The 23,788-nt window shown below is 43.5% G+C and overlaps 1 protein-coding gene across 2 annotated transcripts in view; it reads right to left on the bottom strand.

Annotated features, from left to right (window-relative positions):
* Positions 1 to 3,265: 3,265 nt before the first annotated feature.
* Positions 3,266 to 23,788, bottom strand: part of IPP (intracisternal A particle-promoted polypeptide) — a 77,132-nt gene continuing 56,609 nt past the window's right edge. Inside the window, exons 7-9 of one of the 2 annotated variants that reach the window (XM_078664058.1) lie at positions 20,455 to 20,577; positions 9,980 to 10,200; positions 3,266 to 8,807 (exon numbers count right to left, since the gene is read on the bottom strand). In XM_078664058.1, coding sequence (XP_078520184.1) covers positions 8,583 to 8,807; positions 9,980 to 10,200; positions 20,455 to 20,577 — 569 coding nt within the window. In that variant the 3' untranslated portion in view covers positions 3,266 to 8,582. The remainder of the gene's footprint in view (positions 8,808 to 9,979; positions 10,201 to 20,454; positions 20,578 to 23,788) is intronic. The other variant, XM_078664122.1, reaches the window with a different exon arrangement.

Below are 23,788 nucleotides of genomic sequence, written 5' to 3'. Positions count from 1 at the left end.
GGACTACTCATTACTTTTAGACCCTCGTCCCAAACGCGACCAACTATAGGGATGGTGCGAACTGATTTTTTGTAAGGTTCCTTGAAGTCATAAAGGAAACATTCAGACTACACCATGGGCAGTTCAAATCTCTTAGGGGGTTTCCATAATTTGATGGATAGGGCTGCTGTCTCCAGGGGGATAATCCACTGGTGCTGGTGAAGGTGAAGCAGGATCAGGAATGACCTATTCATACCACTCAGTATCTGGATAGGGAATAGTTACATTGCCATGGTCCTCATCAGAGGTCTCTTCCTGGGTGAGAGTGACGATTGGCTGCGCATCAGGAGCCACGGGCAGTGGAGGAGGTGGTGGCAATTGAGGGGTAGAATGCAGTGTAGGCAGAACAGCAGTAACTGGCACCCCAACTGAAGCCGGAGATTGTGTTGGGAATTTCCGTGTATAGTCTGAAAGCAAAAATTGTAAGTCTGTTAGTAGGGACGAAGGCATAGATACCATCTGCTGTTGGTAGACCTCTGGATAACCTGAGGGAGGATCATACTGCTGCTCCTCCAAGTATTCTTCCTCCGAGTTTGTGTCCTGGCACTTCACGTGCAATTGAGAAGGACTATTCGCGTGGCCATACGGCCCGTCATCCTCCTCAGATTCCTCCTCTTCAAGGAGGAGTGCAGGTGGTAGAGGTGTCACCCTCCTAGGAGAAGTCATCTCGGGGGTAATCTGGCGCTTCCTGATGGTAATCGCAGGTTTTTCCCTCGTCGACGGGGTCATCGACGAAGATGTGAGCGCCATTGAAGGAGCCGTCGTCGAGATCATCGTCACCACAGCCGTAGATGTTCCCGTCATCGTAGATGTGGTTGCCGTCGTCACCACCACTGTCAACATCCTCGTCAACATAGAGGTCGGTGACACCATTGTCGACGACGAAGTTGCCATCGGCGTCGAATCTGTCAACGCTGGACCCTGCAGCGTCGGTGACGAGGAAATCACCATTGACGAGCCCATCGATGAAGCCAGAACTGGAGGAGACGGGGCCTTTGACTGTACCTTTGACATCTTTGTCGATGGAGTTGTTGACGGCGTCGTAGAGTGAATTTTCTTCGCGGGCTTACCATCAAAAGAGAGGTCTGAGGGCTTTTTGAAGGCTTTTGCAATCGCTGGAGGAGAAGATAGAGTAACTGAGCTGGACTTCCTCTCTGATACCACTCCTTCTGACAGTCCGAGGAGATTTGCAAGGACTACGCCTCACAGACCTATGAGAAATCTTTTTCAAGGACGGTCTTCAAGGTGAAGGAGAAGACCTACCCCTCTTCACTGACCTCCTAGAAGATGTAGCAGAGGAGGCCTCATCACTATCACTGGAGACTGGCTCCTTCCTGGACTTGAGCTTCTGGGGCCAGGTCAAGAGAGGCCCCTCACGGTCTCGCAAAGTCTTTGTTGAAAAGGTGCGGCATATTTTACAGTCTGCTGCCTTATGGTCTGGGTAGAGACAGTAAATACAATCCTTGTGCTCGTCCTCCACATAAAGTCTCTTCATAGCACAGGTTGCACACACTTTAAAGAGGGCTTTCTTCTCTTTATCAGACATCCTGACACCAGGTCCAAGCAGTTCTTGTAGAAAAACAGGTGAAAAAACGGTAGAAATAAAGTTGACAGGAAAAAACTGAGCTGAGCTCAGTGGAGACCCCCTTGCACAACGTGCAGTAGAAAATCTGAGGTTCTCTCAGGAAGGTTTTAGAGGGTGAGGCTAATTGGATTGGTTGTTCATTTTATTTGGTCTCTTTTACAAAAAGAGGTGGATATATTACAAAACTAGAATGGGCCTAGGTCTAGTTTCTTCTTTTGTAATGGTTTCTATTGCGATTTTATTTTTACCGGGGACTCCCATCTCGATGACTGGGAATGATTCAAGCATGGGAATCTAAGAAGGTTCCAATACTGGAGTAAGTTGCAGTACCACATGGCAGTAGTTTTGTCTCTCAGCACCAGAATCGACCTGTCCTTGATGGAATGGAGAAATCCTATGACGGAGAGCTGGATGTCACTGAAGTGGAGATCACAGGCCCCCTAGTCTCTGGGCCATTCAGGTGACTTTCTTATCCCAGAGCAGATGCATTAATCACTACTGATACCTTCAGAGGAGGTGCGGAGAATGGCCTGCCACATAGCATGTTGGCATTTGTCATCCACCACTGAAGATCGTGGACTGCCTCCTTGGGGATGTGAATCCTATCCAGAAGGCATTCCCAATTCTGGGCTCACTGCATATGTAGGTTCCCCTGAACGGCCCATATGTGGCAACAAGTGTGAGGTGCCAGATGTTCGCAATATGCTAGAAGACCAAACAACCTCGGACCCATCAAATCTGGTATAGAAGTTCTCACCTGAAACTTTGAATCATAGGCTTAACATCCTAGACTCTGCAGCAGTGGAAAAGACTTCAGAGCAACGGTATCCAGAATGGCCCCAATAAAGGCTTGGCTCTAAACACCCCAATAAGAGGTAACCTAAAGTAAAAGAAGTAAAGGACTTGAGATAATAGATGGAAAATCCCAAAGTACATAAAATTAACACCATTGTCTGTAAGGTGGTCCAAAAATAGCTGAGGCAAACTAACCTTTAACAACCCTATATCGAGGTACGGGAATTCATACATCGCCAATCTGTGAAGACGGGCCGCAACTATCAACAGACCATTTATAAAGTCCTGAGTGGCTGAAATTAGGAGAATGGGTCGGAAGTGGTCTGTACCCACAACCAAGCAGAGATACGTCCTGTGGCACATGTAAGTACATGTCATGCAGATTGAGAGACACCATCAGTCCAATGAGTCCAAGGCCAGCAGAAATTGAGCAAGTGCAACCATTTTGAACACCTTCTGTTTTTAAAACAAGTTAAACAACCGGAAGTCCAAAAAAGGTCTCAGGCCCAGTCTTCTTAGGTAAATGCAACAGCAAGTCACTTTTCACTCCGTCCCTAATAAGATATTGAATGCTCTTTTGTTGAGCAACACCATCACTTGTTTGGACAGAATAGCAACATGATTTGCTGACGCCTGTACAACATTTTGATTAAACCATTGCTATGAAGTAATCGAGCACTGGTGGAGTAGATAATGCTTGATCCAAACTCTTACCTGGTTGCTAACAGCAAAGCTAAAGAGGTTTACCAGTAATGCTTGAAGATGAGGAGGAGGAGGACTGGCTTTGTTTTGGTGACCTCGTCCTCCACGGGCTTAAGTGAAAGGGAACACAGATATGTTGAAATCTAGGCTGAAACCAAAGATTTATTCACAAGCACATTCAGTAGAGCATGAGATCGGAATCACATACTGTAACAAGCAGAGATGAGTTGTAACAACACACATTTTGCAAAGATATTAAAGTAAAATGACACAAATATGGTAAAAAGAGAAACTAACAATGAGTTTGTAGCTGCTGTCTACTGTGGAGAAGCCCATTATCTTTAGCACTAACTCAATGCTCTACGCCACCTTTTCACTCCACAAGCATAACTAAGCACTGTCTTGCAAGGGTGAGATGTTATTGGTATATGTACTTGACTCCCCTTCACCAGTCCATCACCGATGCAGAAATACTAGGGATGTGGATATTTCAAAGTGCGGGAAAGCAGGATATATGCTCCAGATCTCTTTCTCAAAATCTAACAGTGGACACTGCAGCATGCCCTGCCCCATGCAAGCAGACACCAAACCTCACTGGAAGGTCAGATACCACAAACTATGTAAAGGAACTAGTAGGTTTGGGGGGAGAAAAAGCAAAAAAGAAGGTTTAAAACAAAACACCACATAAACACACATTCTTCAGTTTAGACAACATTGTCATACCCCTCCCCACAATACAAACAACAGACAAGAGCTGTGACTTCATAGGTGAAGGGGAAATGGCGAGTACAAAGCATGCCATATGCCCTAGTGCAAAACAAGATGCCACATCTCTCTCCCCACTTACACACTCTGCAACTACATACTATGATGCAAAGCAAAAACTAAATCTTTGGAGACCAGAACAAACCAAATCAGGCAACTCAGATATACAGTTGATAAGAACTAGAGAATGTGATCCAAATCGCTTCAGATAGTTCGAACTCATAATTGCATACTTAGGCAGGTTTATCACTAGTGCTGTATTATACAAATAAAATGATAAAGGATGACAGATAATCCGGTCTTCTTCCATTGGCCAGGATTTCATTACTGAATCAGTTTTACCACACCGGGTGCTGGTACCTGCCACCTCCTCTTCATAATCAGAGACTCAAGCACTGTGTGGGTTCAACTGAATATTCTACCAATGACCGGATGTTGCCAAGTGAACGTGTACATTATAACTCACTTTACTTGTTCTACTAAGATGTATGTGACAGCATCTTTGTGTATTTTGAAAGTCCAGTAACTTTGATAGGGGCCATCCAGACTACACCTGGTCTCTGTCAAGGAAAAGGGAGCAAGAAGGAAACAGCACACACCATTCAGCAGATTACATGGATTGCAGGGTCAAACCTGGTGGCATGGTAGCCATACTGAAAGAAACACAATTGAAATACAGCCTGAAGGTCTACTTGCCCAGTGCATCTCAACCAAGCAGCATAATAGCTGCTGTGGGCTCTACACGGAAGCTAGAAATGTTGTGAGGTTACTGCTTGCTGATACAGAGTCCTACAATCAGCCTGACCAGGGAGGTAATGGCAATAACTGCGTCAAGGACGGGGACTATCATTTGTTGATCGGATGAATGCCCTCTAAGGTTTCTTTTTCTCCAGCATCGAATGACAACTTGTATTCATGAACTATGAAATCCGTCCTGCCTCCAGGCAGATACTGACTGTGGCATAGTTTACTGCAGTTGCACATAAAAAGGAAGAAAAGGCCTTTCATCCAGGTAACTTATTCTTAACGAATGTTTGTCAACATTATCAGGTTGTATTGCTAAAAAAAAGACAGTTCTGACAACAGTGACTACATACAAACGTTAATAATCTGCATCAGTAGTTTTCCAGCGAGGGTATGATCTCCAGATTCACAAGGTTTGAATCCTCACCTGCTGCCAAGTCGCCACCCCAAAACCAGCTTTTAAAAATTACAAATATACTTATTAATGTTTCAGACACAGAGACATTTTTCAGCAGTGCCCTCAATACGTGCCTTATGGTCAAAGCCACAGCAGCCACACTAGTTTATTTAATTATATCACCATTGTCCGCGGGCAGGGAGGTGGGTGCTTCACTTATGATACAACTGTACAAGATAGTTTGGTTCTCTATCAAGATATCCTCTTTTCACTCGAATGCTTCGCATAGACAAGAGAACAATAACTCACGTTTCAGAGACGCTGGTGTGAGCTCAGTTGGTCGCTTCAAGAGATTTCTCTTAAAAGTGCTTTCCTACTTAGGAATGCTTTCAGGTATTAAAGTCAGAACAGAATCGTTTACAGATTGCGTGACTGCCCTTCTAAGAGACTGTATGGCAAACCTCAGATTGTTGTCCATTAGTCCAAATGCTCTTTGGATACTGCTTTACACCTGGCTGTTAGCCCAGTAGAGTTCTATTTACTTCCTGCTTGCTGGTTGCATAAACCTGTGCAAACAAAGATCCATGTAGGGACAGCCTATTTGGAAAATAACCACCTTCTGCGAATAGGAACATAGATTGTCAAAACTTTACCTGAAATTAGTTTTGTGCAAACAGTATTTCTGCACACTTTTAGTATCCAGCATATGTGAAGCTTGCCCTATTGGAGACTAGGAATTTGCGAAAAAACGTTTTGAGATTCAGATTAGATTTCCAAAATTACTTTCCTAAGAATGGCTGTCTTTGCTTGATCACTATGAAAGACAGTGTATGGTTCTTCAAAGAATAGAGTTTGCACAGACATTATGACCATTATAAAAGATTGAAGAAGTTCAATTTCAGTCTTAACCATTGTTTGAGGTTGATTTCACAAGACATGGCCTGCCTATGCTCTAGCATGGAATACCTTTTACACTGATTTTCAAAATTATAGTGGACTTATTGTGAAGAAGAGTATTGTAACTAGGTTTTAACTAGATGTAAGGCGGGTTAAAGCCTTTAGCAATGACAACAGAGCTAAGTTCCAGAAGCCAAGCTGTAAGATGCCAGATGGTGCGACATGTGTGATCTTGACCTTTTCATAGATTGCCTTTTCTGTTCGTAATTTGATGTAAGAATTCACAAACAGACCTGTGAAAATCTATTTACTGCAAATTAGGCCACAGGACTGCCTAGAAATTCAGGGGTAGTGGAAAGTAATACAAATTAAAACAAATTATTTAAAAGCTTTCTGTCGGGCATTTACCCAGAAGTGGATGCCTGAAGGCAAAGTTTGGGCTTTTTGTTCTCACTAAAGGCATGTATGTGAGCTAGCCTCAGAAAAGCAGTGTATTATTTTAGGATGAAGCTCCCATTGCGATGCTTCCTAAATGTGATTGCTTAGTATGTGGATTTGGGGCTGAATTGTCCTGGATATTCTTTGGGATTAGATCCATCACCATGGTTCGTGATAGAATAAGTTAAATTAGAGGAGAATTTCCTGTGATGACCAGAAGTGGTTGACAAGTCAGGCTGGTGGCACTGAACTCTGGGACATCTCTCAAGACAAACCCCACTATCTGGGTGGGGATCAAATGGACTCCTGAGCTCACCAGTAAGACGCTGCCAAGAACCATCAAAATGGAAATCTCATTTTCCCAGTGGTGCAGTATTTGATCCCATTTGTTGAGTAAGCTCCACAGGACCATGTGGAGATGTTCATTTGGGAAGAAAATGCAAGTTAATATCCATAGAACGAGGTTTAGTCCTCACAAGGCACTTGTATAGTACTAATTAAACACCTATACAATATAATGCAACCTTTAGGAGAAGAGAGCGCCTTTCTGTGCCTTCAAGACTTTTGTCTGCAGCACAAAGCAAGGATGAACTTTGCACTGGCCAAGTCGACCTGCTGTAAATCTCAGCTAAAGCCTGTGTCCTGTTCTGATAGGATGGAGGGCATCCCACATAGGTCTAGTACTGCTATGTAATTCCCATTATGCAGATACTTTAATGAGTTATATCAAAGCCCTCTTTATTCACGAGTTTTCTGGAAGGGCGTTATTAGCTTTTTAAGAACAGAATAATGCATGAACAAATCAGAAGAGGTCCTACATGAGGGTGGATAATAACTCTGAAACCTCAAATCTACTCTGGACAGGACTGGTCACAACTGGAGCCTTAGGTCCCTGCTGCACATTTACCTGATCTAGGAATCTTTTTCTTGAAGTCGGGCTAGCACGGTCAACCTCTGCTACATGAGATCTACAGTCTCCTGCAATAACCGCAATCAGCAGGATTATTTGTGAATGATGGACAGATCATATTTGGAACACATATCCAGATTGGCCATCCTCCTGTCACACTTTAACTATGAGACTGAACCGAGTGCCATGGATTCAAGGACCCAGAAAAAATATAAAATATTGTTAAAATGCTCAACAACAACACAAGGAAATTACTAATGGAGGTAAAATATTACAAGAGGCACAATAAATATTCATATCAGAAGTCTCCCAAAAGAAGATGTGGTCAGAAATCACAGCTCTGAGGAGTGGGAACAATTAAGTAAGATTCCTACATTCACTTAAGAGCATCATGAGAGCCACCTGCGAAAGATGCAAAGTCCGCTCTTTCCTATTCAGTCTTTGAAATGTTGTAAAATGTTTTTGCTTTTAAAGGCACTTCCTCTTGTCCTGAAGGTAATTTAAAGATTAGGAATCTGGAGAAGACATTTATTTTTGAAAGACATTTGACATCTTGCCACGAGATGGGGGAAGGAGCAAGCATGTGAGCGGCTAAAGTTCTGTTTACCAAAGGAGGCTGTTCTGTGAACAAGTGATCTACGTTTGAAAACCACGGTATGCCTTCCAATAATCCTTTTTGTGCTGAACTGTACATTAGGATGTGAATGGTGAACTTGTGACCTACCTACCCAGAAAGAGACTCCGAATCGTTGCACTGCTAGCCGCATGCACATTTTTCTCACATAGGAGTATTCCATGGGATGGTTGGAAGAGACAAGGCACCATGTTTTTTTCCACAGGCCAGAAATGGGTGTTAATGGCTGGTTGTTCAGCAGAACAGGTTGTTGGTCCATCGCAAACCATAAGCTTATTCTCTCTGTATCATCCCTTGGACTTTACTCTCGCCCCACAGACACCTCCAAGATCACAGCATCATGGCTTCTCAGAACAGACTAAGATGGCGACACTGCGTCTGCAAATGTGTTTGTATTGCTGGATTATTTCTCATGGTGCCAAAGTGTCGCAGTATGTCATGTAAAGAAACAGTCTGCTAGAACAGTCATCTCATAGGCTAGGTTGTCACACCATGGTCTACTAAAGCCTGTGTGCTGAACTAAGGAATCCCAAGAGCTACTGCACAACATAGAGCGAGTACATGTTGGAGCACAAACTCCATTGCTCCATGCAGCAGTGTGCTCAGCAGCGGCATGTCTATGTGGCAGTGTTCAAGTGCAGCTCATGAGAAATCAGACGATGCGTCCTAGAGAGGTTCATAGTACAGCCACGCCTCCTTCACATCGACTAGTGATAAGGTTGCCAATTTCAGTCCATGAGTCAGTGTGAGGGTTGTAAACTTCAACAGAATCCGAAGTGACTGGAGCTGAGAAATCCTGACTGGAAGCCCGGCCCCCAGCCGCATAGAGAAAACCATTGACTGCCACCACGGAAACTCCAGCACGGGGCAGCTTCATGGCCGCAACTTCAACCCACTTTTCCTATTTGAAGAGGAACACAAAGAAACTATAGTTAGACCTGAACACACATCAAACTAGAACAAAAATCAAATATAGATTTAGCTCTCTTACCAAAGTCAACCTATGCCTTTTCCTTTTGTTATATTTATAAGCTATGTGTTATTTGGGTCTCGAGATTTCTGGGGTTGTTTTTCTAATCTCCCTCTTGAAGGCCTCTTGATGGCTCAGATTAGAGTGGCCTCTCACCTAGGCTATGATAACTAACCCACTTCAGAAGTAGAGAGCCTCTGGGCATCCTTTAGTATTTCAAATAGTCAGATGCTCTTGAAGGCCTTCACAGGCCTCTGGATAATTTGCAAAAATATAGCACTGCTCTCCATCATTAGGGTCTAACAGGTGCAGCAGAGGGATAGCATGAGAGTACTTCTCTGTCTAATCCCTTCCAATGCAATCACGTCACAAAAGCTAAAGATATGGGGGAGCCCCACTGAAATAAAAGGAAAATCAAAACAAAAAGAACTATTGAAAAAGCGAGCTCACACTCAGCAGTGGCTAATAAAAGCAGAATATTTTTTAAAAGTAGCCATTGTTCCTATCAGGAATGTTGAAAATGGCAGAGCTAAGGGCATGGGGAGGTAACACACAGGTGGCAAAAAATTAAATGAATGTTCAACTGCTAGTGCTGTGCATTGAGGTGCATTGAAGCTGCTAACTCTTTTAAAGGATACGTTTTCCCATGAGGTGTTTCATGCAGCCATGTAATCAGCTCCATTCCCTTGCACAAGACCTCTTTTTCTATCACAAAAGGGAACAGCAAGGATGAAATCTGTACTGTGGATTCATTCCAGTATGTTACCAATCCTGAATGACTTGATCCAGTTATTGTTAGTGACGCTTTGCTTAGAAAATAATAGCGGGTCAGATTCTCTACATACAGACGTTTGTGATGCTGCAGGATAGATATTTAGATTACATGATGGAGAAGCGAGACCTATGCAATCTACATATTAAGATGTTTCTGTTCAATAGCTAATATAAGGACTGTACTGGTGTAACTAAATGCCAATGGAATAAAGGGTATATTGCCTTTATTAGAATAATTTGCATTGAACATTTTACTGGTTGCAATGCTCAGTAAGTCCAGCATAGAGTTTGGCAAGTCTCAAGCACATAATCTCAGTAGCACTTCCTACCTCCTCCACTGAATATTTTTCCACGCTGTTGAGAGCATCCTCTCGCTCATTCCATCCTCCTACAGCATAGATACAGTCATTGAGAGCCGCAACCCCAAGGTATGCTCTGCGGGCCTCCATCGGTGGAAGTGCTGTCCAACGCTTGGAGATTGGGTTGTACACGTCACATGCGCGGAGCTCCATTCCCTCATTGCTAATTCCTCCAATGACATAAATCAAACCTAAAAAAAACATTCTTTCATCATCTCACATCCTGAAAGGGTACGAATGTCAAGCGTCAAGAGCAAACTAATATTGCCCAATTAAAACCATTCCTGGCAGAGAGCTAACATTACTTGTACAAGGACTAAGTCTCCTAGTCATCTTAAACGTAGCCCTATCAGGTAACAAAGCAGTCAACTCCAGTACTTGCAAAATGAACAACCGGCCATCACAAAGGTAAGATAATTTACAAGTTGCTTGGATGGAGTTGTGTGTGCGGCTGATGAGGGGAAGAGAATAGTTGAGGTTGTGTCCGCACCGCTGTTCAGCTCATCCCAAATGGGTCTCTCACTTTTGTAGAAGTACAAGACTGCCATTTTGATATAATTCTTACCTTGAACTACATTTCTATGATTTTTTGATTTTTCTTTTAAGCAAAGAAGGAAAATAAAAAAATTAATTTCATTTTGATAACTTTATTTCGGTCATTGTCCATAAAAGTGCAGATAAAATACATACAAGCACAATGATAAAATCCATAAATACAAGCAGTTAAAAAGTTATTAAACAACAAGTTATCAAAAGTTATGAAAAAGGGGGGAATAAAAGGAAAAAAGAATGGTAAAGGGGGATTGCTCCAAATTAGGTCCTTATCAGAAAGGTGGTTCTTCTACGCCACATACCATGTAGGAAGCGGGAAACAGCAAACACAATAGGAGGGGAGGTATCATATGTTAAAATTCTGCAAGCCTGTGCGCATTGTCTAAATCCCAAGTTCCTGCACAGTGGAGCCAACCAGCATTTCCGTATTTTACTATACGCCGGGCAGAAGAACAGGACATGCATGATATCTTCTGTACTGTTATTACAGGCTGGGCAGGTTCCCTCATTTGAGATATTCCATTTAGAGGTCAGCACCCTAATGGGCAAGCAGCCATGCCTCAGTTGGATATATAGTTTTCTTGCAAGAGGAGGCTGCACTAGGTCTAAAAATTCCTCCTTCTTGGGCACAATTTTCACCTGCAGGAATTCAGTTGTTAGCCTGCCCAGAGTTGACGAGCCGTGTAGCAAATTAAGGCTATAGTTTCTCAAAATAGCCAACAGTTCTGACCTCTGGAACTTAGGACAGCTCTCACCCGGGGAGTCCCACAATTGAGGCAAGCCAATTTGGTAAAGAAGAACCTTGATGTGGGATAGCCAGGGTATATTTTTGTTCTTGAGCTGTCCCCAGACTGCTGAAAATTCCGCTCTGTAATCAACCAGCTCCGTTACAGTCCAGAGCCTTGTCCAGTAGAGCAAGGGTCGGGCGGCTATCAGATCGATAATGGACTCAAGGCCCATATCTAGCCGCAACGGTATGAGAGGGGTGCTTTGGGGTAGACCAACCAAATTTCTCATAAAAGCTTGCTCCACCTTTAGAAGACTAAGTGCGTTCTTGTGCCCCCATAGCTCTGCCCCATACATAGCTGCTGACCTGGTCTGGGCTCTATAAGAAAAAAATTACTTATCTGTAACTGAAATTCTACAGAACTGGTATCATTCATTGATTTACATGCCTTAATCAGCCCCGTCGTCGAGCTGAGAGTCTAACAGTGTTCGAACCAGAGGTCTCTGGTTGGCACAGGTATGCACTTGTGACAAGCAGGGACCCTCACTTCCAGTCAGGGCAAGGGAACTACTCCTTCGAATAACCCCTGCTCACCCTCTAGGTAGTGTGGCGCGAGCAGACAAGGCTAATCCTCAGGGCGATAGTAAGTTAAGCATTTATGATCACACACAGTAAACCCACTGACCCACCACAATGGACACCAGTCGTATGGTTGTATCAAAAATACGTATACTTTATATAAAAGATAGATTCAAGCAGGATTATCACAAGACCGTATAACGTTTAGCGATTTGAGGCCACCAGATTACAATAGGCAAGTTTAGTCTTTAAATGTTCGTTGTTCAGCAAGGTACGATGACAAGGAAATAAGAACGTTGCGGACCCTGGATCCGATGTGAACTCGAGACGGAGTCCAAGTGTACCTTGCTTGTAGAAGTCCGAGGCGTTTCAGGCGCGGCTACTGGTGAGGGCAGACCCGGGACGAGGCCAACGGTTCTCCAGAGGATCTCTCCGACTCGACCCCCCTCGAGGAGCGAGGCGGGGGAGCAGGACTGTGGAGGGTTGCAGCGAACCGGGGTCGATGCAGCTCACGGGGTGAAGCGCCGTTCAGGCCTGCGGGAAGTACTACTTCTTAGCACACCGGGTCGTACTCGTGGATCTGTGAGGGGCGTCGCGTTCTCGGGCAGACGGGTGCAGCACCAGGCTTCTGGTACCACTGTACAGGGAGGCCTTTCTTGAGGTGCGGCACAAGCCTTGGTATGCAGGAGGGCAGAAGCGAGACAGTCGGGTACGTTACGACGTACGGACCGCCCGGGGCTATGGAATGCTCTCCGTGCAGATTCCGGCTGGAGAAGATGAGAGGCGCACAACGCGCTCCGTTAGCGGCGAGGTGACAGGAGAGCGGGCGGCCCGGCACTGGAGCGGAGAGCGACTCTGGGATGAGCAGGCTCTCTACGGCGGGGCGACCAAGCTCCGAGCTGTCACGACCTGGGAGGGGGCGAAGGCACCCGAGTCACAACTCTGGCGAGGGCATAAGAACAAAGGCCCAACAGCAGACGGGCACAAGCAGGATAGAACCCAATGGTCCTGGGGTTCCGTTCAGGTGGCAAGCTCTCGATCAAGCCCTTGGAGATCGTTTCAGGCACAAGTCTACAAAGTCCTCTCTGGTCCTTTCCTCTCCGTTCTCAGCAAGGCACCACTGCAGGCCAGTCTTACCGGATACAGACTGGTTTCCGGCCTTCAGCTTCTCTTGGTCCTTCTAGTCAGGCAGAGGTTCGTCCTGGTCAAAACTGGATCTGATTTGTAAGGAGCGGAGCTCCTATATTTATACTGCGTTTCTTTTGTCTTTGCAGGCCAGGGGTCTGAGCCTAGTTCAACCCGGTTTTGGAGTACTCTGTTGACAGGACGCTGCCGTCTTCTTTCAGAGCGCAGGGCAGAGACATCAGACGCTCCGCAGGAGGTGGAGCCAGCATTGTGGTGGTGGAGCACAACCCTATTCAGAGTCAAGGACTACTCCGCCCACCCATCCTGGAGTAAGCACCCTATTCACCACCTGGAGCCCCAGACTGTCACCGTGAATCTCCCAGCCCTGTCACACACACAAACCCAGACAGCAGAGACACATCCTGGCAGAGGCGGGCTGAAACAGTTAGGCCAGCAAAGGCTTACTTTCTAAAAGTAGCATTTGCAAACACAGGATATTAAAATAAACCTTACTAATGGAAATATTTTATTATTCCGAGTTCAGGCATACTAAACTCGACGTGCTACCGTTTTCCCTGAGCCTGCCGGGACTATAGCGTGTAATAGTTCCGACAGCTCATCTTGGCCTAAGAGAACCGGTAGCCCTTCAATAGTGAAGAACGAAAAGGGTGGTAATTCACTACTAGGACATGCCACACTCTAGGCTTGTCCTACCTTACGCTTACAATGCACCCTGCCCATAGGCCTACCATAGGGGTGACTGATATGAAGGTTAGGGAAGGTTCAGGGACTGGCAAGTGTGGGCACTTGCGCAGTCAGCGTGACAGTACGAGACCGTACGCGGGGTCGGCAATGGCGGACCCGAGACATATCTTACGAGGCTGCTTCTGTGGGTGGCGCAACCAGAGCTGCAGCCCCACTAGCAGCATTTGTATCTACAAGCCCCGGCACTCCTCGTGCACTTTACTGGGGACTGACAGTAAACCAAATAAGCCAATCGTGGAAATCAATTAAACATACACTTTACATTGGGAGCCCTTGCACTGCGGCACGGATTGGCCGTGGCGCAGTGCCCTGAGCATCGAATACCAGCAAAACATCTGAGGCACATCAGCAAAAAGTGGAAGGGAGACTCACGCCAAGGTGCCAGGTCTAACAAACAGTATATATGGTAAGCAGTACAATGTTAAACCTACACCTAGATAGCTTTAACAATCACAACCGTAGCCTATCCACTTCTTAAGAAAATACCCAAACTCAGCCAATCACAGCATTTCCCTCTCCTCACCCAAGCTAGCAAGTTTAGATTTCAGCACACTGGAGTATAGTAGTCATCTTTCCTTTTTTTTGTCTCGTATGTGAATCTATGAAAGATACAATACTGGAGAACTTCAGTTACAGATAAGTAACTTTTTCTACAGTATTCAATCTTTCATAGATTCACATGCTTGAATCAGAATAGCAAGCAGTCAACTGTTAATAAGCATTAAAAGTATCAGTGAGAATGGAAAACATGAATTTCAGAGAGGTGTTTAGTGAATGCAAGAGGTGTAATCACCAAGTGAGAACTTGATAAATATACAGTCATGTTAGTTCACAGACTTGGTATATGTACTGCCCTTACTTTGTGTTGACTTTCATTTTCTGGAATACTAGATGTACAGAATAGCAACTGTATTTGAGGAAATGTACCGCCGTGTTTTTTGACATAATAAATGCAAAAAAAGGTTTTTTTTAAATTTAAAAAAAAAAGTATTGAAAGTGGTAGGAGGGAAACCAAGGTGAAATAAGTCTAACCTTACTGGAATAAATGTTGCAGGATTACTACTGCCTTTTTCTTCCTTTACGCTGTGTATAGGCAGTAGTGATTTGTAAATGTATTTCTGTTTTCCTAGGTCGCTGCTCTGCATTTGTCAACATTAGATACCCGAGCAAAGGGTGCTGCAGATGTAAATACATTTCTTATAGAATAAGGCTACAAAGTTCCTAGTAATGGATGACCTGCTTCTTTATGGCAGAAAAAGATTGTTGAAAAAACTCAGCTATACAATGCTTTGATAGAGGTAGCTCTTTAAGAGGGTCACTGTATGCTATGAGTAACTGATCTGATTCACTTGACTTTCTCGATGTAAACTTTAGATATCTTCCAATATCTAAAAAGTGGAGTGCTCTTTCAGCTGCAGTAATTGGATTTGGGGAAAAAAAGTCTTGAGAACTACTGATTCATTCAAATGAAAATCCGAAGGTACTTTCAAGATGAGGCGCGGATAAGTTTGTTGATATCTTCATCCTTTCCAAACTGAAGGAGGAAAGGCTCTTTTATTGTAAAGGCTTGGATCTCTCCTATCCTTCTGGCTTTTGCGAGAGCTAACAAAAGCACTACTTTCCATGAGATATATTTTAGGTTTTCTTTGTGATAGGGTTCAAATTGTTCCTTCATTTGTTGAGCCAGTACTGTATTAAGCGTCCATAATGCAGTAGGACGGCTTATTGGGGGAAATGTACTGAAGAAGGCTTTGAGAAACTACTTTATAAGTCTGTCAGACCAAAAAGACTGTTGATTCCATGTTCTTTTAAAAAGAGAAATAGCAGCTAGAGGGACTCCAACTGAAGCAAGACTGAGTCATGAACTTGCCGGATGTAGTAGATATGGTCATATTTGTTGAGGCAAGGCAGATAACTGATTTAGTCTGTTCTGCAAACACCAGTTACAAAAACATTTCAATTTTGTGGCGCATGTTCCGTTTGCGAATCCTGCTTTGGATTTTGAAAGTACTTCTTTACATTCCTGTGGGATTTCTAATAAATGAATTTGCTGAATTCAGGAGCCAGGCTGACAAACTGAGAAAGGAGGCTCCTGCTAAAGAATTTTCCCACTGTGTCGAGACAGTAAACTCAGTGTTGGTTCTAATAGTATTTATTGCTGTTCTGATAGGAGAAGGAAAACTTTGAACCAATATTGCATTGGCCAAGATGGAGCTATGAAGATTATTCAGCATAACTCCCTTCTCATTTCCGTTAGTACTGTTGGTATCAATGGGATTGCATGAAATGCATACGTAAAGGTTCCTGACCAATTCATCAAAAGGGCATTTCCTTACAAACCTGGCAGCTGGTGCCTGCAGGCATAAAACTGGTGCTTCCAATTCTGGTTAGTAGGAAAGAGGTCTAGTTGGTAGGCCCCATTTTCGGAGTATTTTCCATAGCTGGAACTAGATCAGTTCCAATTCTTGACATTCCTTTGTTATTCTGCTGATTCTGGCCGCCCAGGGGTTTGGCAGTCCTGGTAGATGGCCTGCTTGTATTTGAATATGATGCAGTATTGCCCAGATCCATAACTTTTATGCATTTTTGTGTTCCACCTTGTTTGTAATATATGCTGGATGCATTGTCAGTTCTTATCAATACTGGCAAGTTTCTTATTTGATGGAGAAAAGAGTGGAGCCCGAATAAGATTGCTCTCATTTCCAGAACATTGATATGCATATTGGTTCTCTTCCTCTCCCTTTTCCACAGTCTTGCAAGTCTTGTAAGTGCACACCCGATTAGGCATCCATGGTCATTACAAAAAGCATCTTCTTTTGCAGACATTCCGACTGCAGTATTTTTGCGCTGAAACCACCATGTGAATGCCTTTTTCATTTGGAGTTGGGGGTAGTATAAGTATTCAGTCTTCGAACGTACTGGTGTTCTGCAGCCACTGCCGTTCCAATGTCTCTTGAAATGGCCTCATATGCAGCTTGCAGTGTGGGATCAAATGAATGCAGGATGACATCATCCCTAAAAAGGACTTGAAGATTCTCTCGGTGGTTGTTTTTTCTTAACGTGTCACCATGACTATTAAGTGGGACAATCTTTCTTTTGTCTGGAAAGCTTTGCCTACTTTTGTACCAAAAACTGCCCCAAAGAAATTCATTTTTTGTTAGGGATATTAAAAAAAGTTCTCCTTGTTTAATGCAAGGCCAAATGTTTTCAATAGTGTAACCGTGCCAGCTGTAGCCTCCGCAGCTGCTGGTGAATTCCTTGCCTAACCAGTCGTCTAGATAAAGGAACATTTGATAACCTTTTTCCTGAGATGGGCAGCTACTGGTGTCATGCATTTGGTAAAGATTCTGGGAGCAGATTTGAGGCCAAAAGGGAGAACTTTGAATTGATAATGACGATTAGCTACTTTAATCTTAGACATTTTCGATGTATAGGATAAATAGGAATCTGAAAGTATGCATCCTGTAGATCCAGAGATGTCATGAAATCTCAGTGTCTAAGAAAGTGTAGAATTTCCTGCAGTGTTATCATAAAAACACTTTTGTTTCTTTAAATGTCAGTGAAGGTTCCAAAGATCTAATATTGATCTCTATTTTCCTATCTTTCTCCATATAGGTAAGAAATTAGAATAAACCCCCAACTTCTGTAGCGCTTTGAGAACTAGTTATGTTGCTCCCATCCTTAGCACGTTGTATATTTCCATCTGTAACAGATGCAGATATAGATGTTGATGTTTTACTCTGAGTCGTGGCAGCTTTGGAGGCTCTTCTGCAAATTCTATTGCATGACTGCAATTTATCAGATCCAACACTCAGCAGTCGGATGCGATGCTTGTCCGATTGTTGTAATGGCAAGTACTGGTCCCATTCAGCGTCTGAATACTGAGGCGAGTTGGGAAACTACCCTTCTTCCTGATTATCATGTATCTAATCGTAGTGTCACGGACTGAGGTGGTGCTGGAGACAATTATGGCAGACATTTGAGCAGGCTGAAACTGTCCTGTTATTAGGCACCCTTCTAAACAATACATTTCCAAATGTGTAATGTAACAAAGAAAAAGTTGCACATAAGCTATGTGGATGACCATGTATTTGTTCTGTAAGGATTACATCACTCAACACCAACCCCACCACAAATTATAAACATCGGGCCCCACGTGCACTAATCAGTGAAGGACAACATGGAAGGAGGATGGAAGAGTTACATTCCTCTTATGAGTTACTGTTTTCTGATCAAATTTCTCTACTCAGTGGATCCATTCTCAAATATTATTGTCCCTTCCTTTTCTTCACAGATGAACCGCATACTCTTAAGTGGGAAGCAGAAACACTACGAGCACAATCAAGTAACCCGACACCTGAAATCTAATTTTTGGGTGATAAGAGGCCATCTTTGGGGGTCTATCTTCTTGAATATGGAGACTCGAGTAAATTTGGTTGCTGTGTGCTTTAGTAACTGGGAGTAAGAAGAGCTCCAAACAGTTCCCAGTGGAGTCCACTTCAGCCACTGGGTTTCAGAGGTGCCCTTTAGGACAAGTAAGTGTTGGTCAGGTAAGCAAAATGAGAATTGGTGTGATGTGAGACTCCCCAGTGGGTTATGCTGGCAGGACTTTGACGAGAGCTTGATGACCAATGATGTGAAGGGAGCAGACGTCTAGTAGGAGCAGGAAATGTGGGTAGCCATTGCCTGCAATAAAGAGGGTTTCATTGATGACTTACATGGTAGCTGTCTTATTGCCGCACCATGGAAGGCAGAATAGAACATTGGAACGCCTTGGTTTGTCTCCATCCATGCTTGTAATTTGATGGGAGCTGCTTTTGGTATTATCCTTCAAATAAAAAAATTATTCATGAACCTGTTGTTGGTTAGCTCATTCTCCAACTCTTCAGGAGCTGGAAGATGTACTATTTTGATTTCATCCAAGAAAGTGCTTTTCGTGCTTCAGTAGCGAAAGATTTCAAGACAGTCGGGGGGTGGGAGGGCGATTGGAATCATCTTTGTTTATTGTATAGTGGTATGGGTGGAACAGTGGTAGTTTAGGGAGTGCAAATACAGCACTTACATTAGTCCAGTGAATGAGTTATGGGCGGGTATGGCATGGGATTGAAGCACTGTTTAAAACTTTAAAGACACCTGTTATGGCAAGAGATGCGAGTAATTGTTTTGAGGTGCATAGTCTCCGATGTTACTTAGTCAACCATAGGTTTTCATAGAGACTGCATATTTGTTACAAATTAGGACCACTAAATAACATTTGTGCATTATTTTCAATTTATCATTGTCCCTTGCAATATGTTTGTTTGAGTTCTTCTTGGACATATGTTTTCTCTTTCACCCAGGCATTTTCTGACTTTCTTGCTCACAACCAAAATCCACTCCAGTCCTGCCACCAGGGAATAAAAGTTCTTATGAGAGGGTGATTTGCGAGAGCCCAAGAACTCAGAGCACCAGTCATTGCAAAAGATACATTTCCTGAAGATAGGTTTAGAGTATCTCAGTCCTCATTACATTATGGTTCCCTTTGAGGGATTTGCAATTAGTATACAGAAGGATGGAGCAGCATCTATTCCCGCTCTGTATTCAACCCCTCCATATTCACTCTACTGCAATCTCGCTAACAGCACAGTCATCCCATTCACAATGATTTCTTGACTGAAACTAACCTTTATCTAAAAGTAGTGAACTATGTCAACATTGAGATACTTCAGAAATGTGTGAAGATGTCGAGTCTGAAATGTGCTACATTGGCCTTGTGGCCCTACACCAGATTGAAAACAGTTCATCTGAGCGTCAGTGCTTCAGCCTGGTTGATTGGGAACTCAGTCACATAGATGGTTAATGTGGTGTACATGTACAGTATGTGCACACTTGATCGCATCTCAATGCCAAAAGTGTCAGTGCCCACTCAATCTTGGCCTTTTCTACAAAGAACGCTAAAGAGAATACCACTGAACATTTTTGAATGGCACAACCAGACCCTTTTAAAAATCTGTCAATGAATAAACTACATACAATATTAATCGAGAAAGGAGAGGGAGGAGGGGAGTTGAGAAGTGTTGTTTATTCAAAAAATATGTAAGTTATAAATCATCTTGAGCACCTAGTCGGCCTGATGGATGTGGACTAAGGTAGGTGCACACTTGAATAAAAACAGTTGAGGCAGCCTCCCTCCCCTAAGCCAATCACAATGCTGAAATGGCAGCGTTGTGATTGGTTGGGACGCCGACCCCACATGCAGCCTACATGGAGAAAGAGAGAGTGGACATGACTGGTTTGGTCAGCCCCAGAGGTCCGACCAAACAGTCAGGACCCCCAGCATTGGGCTAGCCACTCTGCCCTGCCCTTGAGCAGATCCATACACCCGCCCGCCCCCAACCAAACACTTCTGCTTTCTCGCAGTGTGAGAACCAGAAATATAAAATGGTATTATAAATACCATTTTATGTATTTTGCTTTTCGCTCTGCAAGAAAGCAGTGGGGCGACCCTCCTTTGCCCACATGGAGGAGCCGCCCCTGGTCTAACAGCCCGCACTTTTCAAATAGGCTATTAAATGAATGTCAGGCATGAGGAAGCTGCCTCTATATACTAATCATCGGCATCAGTGAAGACATTTGATCTGTAAAAAAAATGGCCAGTGGCATAAAATAACCAGTGGCAGGCAATACTTACAAACCGGTCCATAGGCAAAGCACCCACCTTGCATTTCACAACAGCCAAAGTAGTACCGTGGTACAACCATTGAACCCACGATTTGCCAGATGTTCTCCACGGGGTCAAATCGTTCAATGCTGTTTCCAATCTCTGCTCCTATCCAGCCACCTGACAGAGAGAGAATAAAACTGGGTTTATCCTGCCAGCTACTACATAGAAAACAGGTGAATTTCAATCTAGAGTGATGAAAGCGATTACACTAGCAGACCAGCCAGCTACTGGAAGAAGCATACAGGATGGGATATAAAAGAGCAGTACAATTTTTTTCTGAACATGGAGATTGAATTCTGATCATATGTTGGCCTTTGACGTTTAAGGCCACTGTACTACAATTGTACTTCTTTAGCAGCAGAGCGTATTCTCAGTATGTGTGGTAGCTGTAGGCTTGTGAAGCCTAAGTGCATCCATGGAAGTATCATAATATCTCACCACAGAGGTATAGCGGGCAAGAAGCCTTCTGTTATTGCAATTGTACAAAAAGGGCAGGGTTTCAAAAAATGTTTTTAAATTCAACGATCCTTATTGCACTTATTCAAAAATACAAATCAGAACAAATGTCCACTGTAGTGATTACACAATGATAAATAGTTTGGCACGTTCACTGAACCAGGCAGAACTTTTGTCAGAGTATGAAAGTAAGCTAGTAGAAAATCTCACAATGGTACTGGTAAATAAGAGAAACATACAAAAGGGTCTGCAGGGCCGTTTGTGGATTCTGTCATGGTGAGGTGAAAAAATCATTAGGTTTATTCCTAAAGTAAAAGGCTTGGAATTTTTGCAGAACTTTAACATAACAAATATACAAGACTATAATGCATTAATTGAACCTGCTGAAGGTGAGTAATTTCAAGAGAACATATTGCAGAGGGGTGTGACTCAAAGGACAGGACGCGTGTTGGCTGCTTTTCTGTAGATATGCATCTGGTCCATAGGCCCCTTGCTGTTGTTGACATCTTAATCATCATCTAATATATGATCGGTATTCTTCGAATTAGTATTGTTTTTAGACCCTTGGTCAAAAATAAATCCAGGAGAAAGGTATCCTTATGGTCCAAGTCGAGTGTATCATAAATGGTATACATCACTGAACAGACTAATTGAGTTAACAGAGTTCACGGTCATGTCAGTTAAAATCATCCCTTTGATAAGCTTGGATATATTTTTCCTGAAGAGGCAGATTAATTTGCACTTAATAGGTCAAATACGGAGATTACCACTCACTTCTTGTCAGCACCAGACGGCGACAGTTGGTAGAAGTACCATCTTATTTAATGGCGACAAGGTTAAAAATAACCCTTGAACACTACAGGTGCCTAATTAGGGTAAGCGTGGGGGAAACTGTTGCTATAAATAGCAAATTCCATGCACCTTCGATTGGTCATCATCTATTATATTTGACTTTCTGTTCTTAGATCATTCCCCACTTTTGTTGCATTTTTTGATTTTACACTTAGGTGTAAGTATTTTATTCAATTTAAAAACCTTATGGCCATGGTTAACACGTTCTAGGAAAACCTCTGGCATGGCTGAATGTGGAAAATGTCACTGATGTGTTATACATGCTTTCGGAAATTTTGAAATATACGTTTTATACATAGAAGTTTCTTTGTAATTCATCAAAGGCAATTGGCAGTTATGGGCTGCAGGAAGCATTATCAGAATAATGTCAGCCTTGTCTGTACATTTTTTTAAATTAGAAAATGATGAAGGAGCTGCTTGAATTAATCTCAGCCACTGACTATTGTTTATGGCCTGATTCCAGTATGCAGTTTTTTGCTCATTATGCACCTCCAGACATAGAACAGTGGTTTACAAATCAGTTTGGTTCTTCTCTAGGAGGAACTGTCCAGTGTTATGCCGTGTATCCAAGAAGGCTGCATTTCATCAATTGTATTTCTTTTTATATACCCCATACATACATCATGGAGGATGGTGACATTCAGTTGGATACCTTTCCAAGAGTTGAAGTATGGCCTTGGGGTTTTTATGTATGATATGTTTGCAATACGGACTTTTAAAAGTATTAAATGATGTTGGACTTATCAGAGTAAAAACTTTTTAATTTCCTGCCAGACAATGGGTTTCACACACCAAAGGGAGTCAGAGCACCAGTTGCCTTACTGAGTACAATGTCTGACATGTGAAAAAGTCTGCTTAATTAAGACCTCTTGACTTAGTTTGTGGAGTGAGATACCAGGTTTTTTGCCTTTCAAATGAAATTAGATTCATCAATGGCTTCGAAGAAGGCATTAGATAGGCCGAAACACGCTGGAAAGGTAGTAAATGATGGATGTGACCATCATCTTGACTGTTGTCATTCTTCCCCACCAGGTCAAGTATTTGTGTGATCACAAATCCGGAAAAACATCAATCTTTGTGCTTGTTATTTTCTCATTGTAAATTGCAGATGTGTACAGCATCAGTAAACCAGATTCCTAGGTATTTCAAATAGGAGAAAGGTCAACAGAGGTCCATTTCTCCTAATATGTTTGGGGAGCATAACAGGTTTAACACACAAACATCTGGTTTGCCTTTATCAAGACTACTAGCAGCCCGTCCCGACGTTGTCCGGGTATGAAATAGAATGGGTGTAATGTGTGTATTTGGCAAGGGCAACTTATTTTATAATCTCGCGGTAGACAACATTGTTTGTTTCATTAGAATAGGGACGGAGAAGGCCCAGCTGCAGCCCTGGTTGATGTTAGCAGGCACGTGTAATTGGTGTAGTGATCCGCCGCCTGAGCCCGGCTACAGCCCTGGTTGATGTTAGCAGGCGTGTGTAATGTCGTTGAATGAGAGAGTTGAGTGACAGCGAGTAGGAGAGGCTGCAGTAATTGTCCCGGCAGACACGCTCATTTGCGTGTTCCCCCGCTTGAGGCCCAGATGCAGGCCTCTTTGATGTTGGCAGGCGCGTGTTCCCCCGCTTGAGGCCCACCTGCAGCCCTGGTTGATGTTATCAGGCGCGCGTAATTAGTGTACTGATCCGCCGCCTGAGCCCGGCTAGAGCCCTGGTTGATGGTAGCAGGCGCGTGTAATTTCATTGAATGAGAGAGTTCAGTAACAGCGCACAGGAGAGGCTGCAGTAACGTTACTTATCAGGACTCCAGGTGAACGCGTTTGTCACGCCTCCAGCCCACGGCCATAGCCGATGATCTTGTGATTAATGTACGACCCACATGGCTTGAAGGGCGGAACGTAGCACACGCCCCCAGTGTGCCACTTGATGCGGCGCAATTGCGTTCACATGGCATGAAGGCCAGACACACGCCCCCAGCGTTTCTTATGCCCCCAGTGTGCCCCTTGATGCTGCGCAGCAACG

The sequence above is a fragment of the Lissotriton helveticus genome, chromosome 1_1 (genome assembly GCF_964261635.1).
Source record: "Lissotriton helveticus chromosome 1_1, aLisHel1.1, whole genome shotgun sequence".
NCBI classification, from domain to species: Eukaryota; Metazoa; Chordata; class Amphibia; order Caudata; family Salamandridae; genus Lissotriton; species Lissotriton helveticus.
Note: the sequence above shows the minus strand (reverse complement) of the source record. Positions and strands in the feature narration are given on the sequence as shown.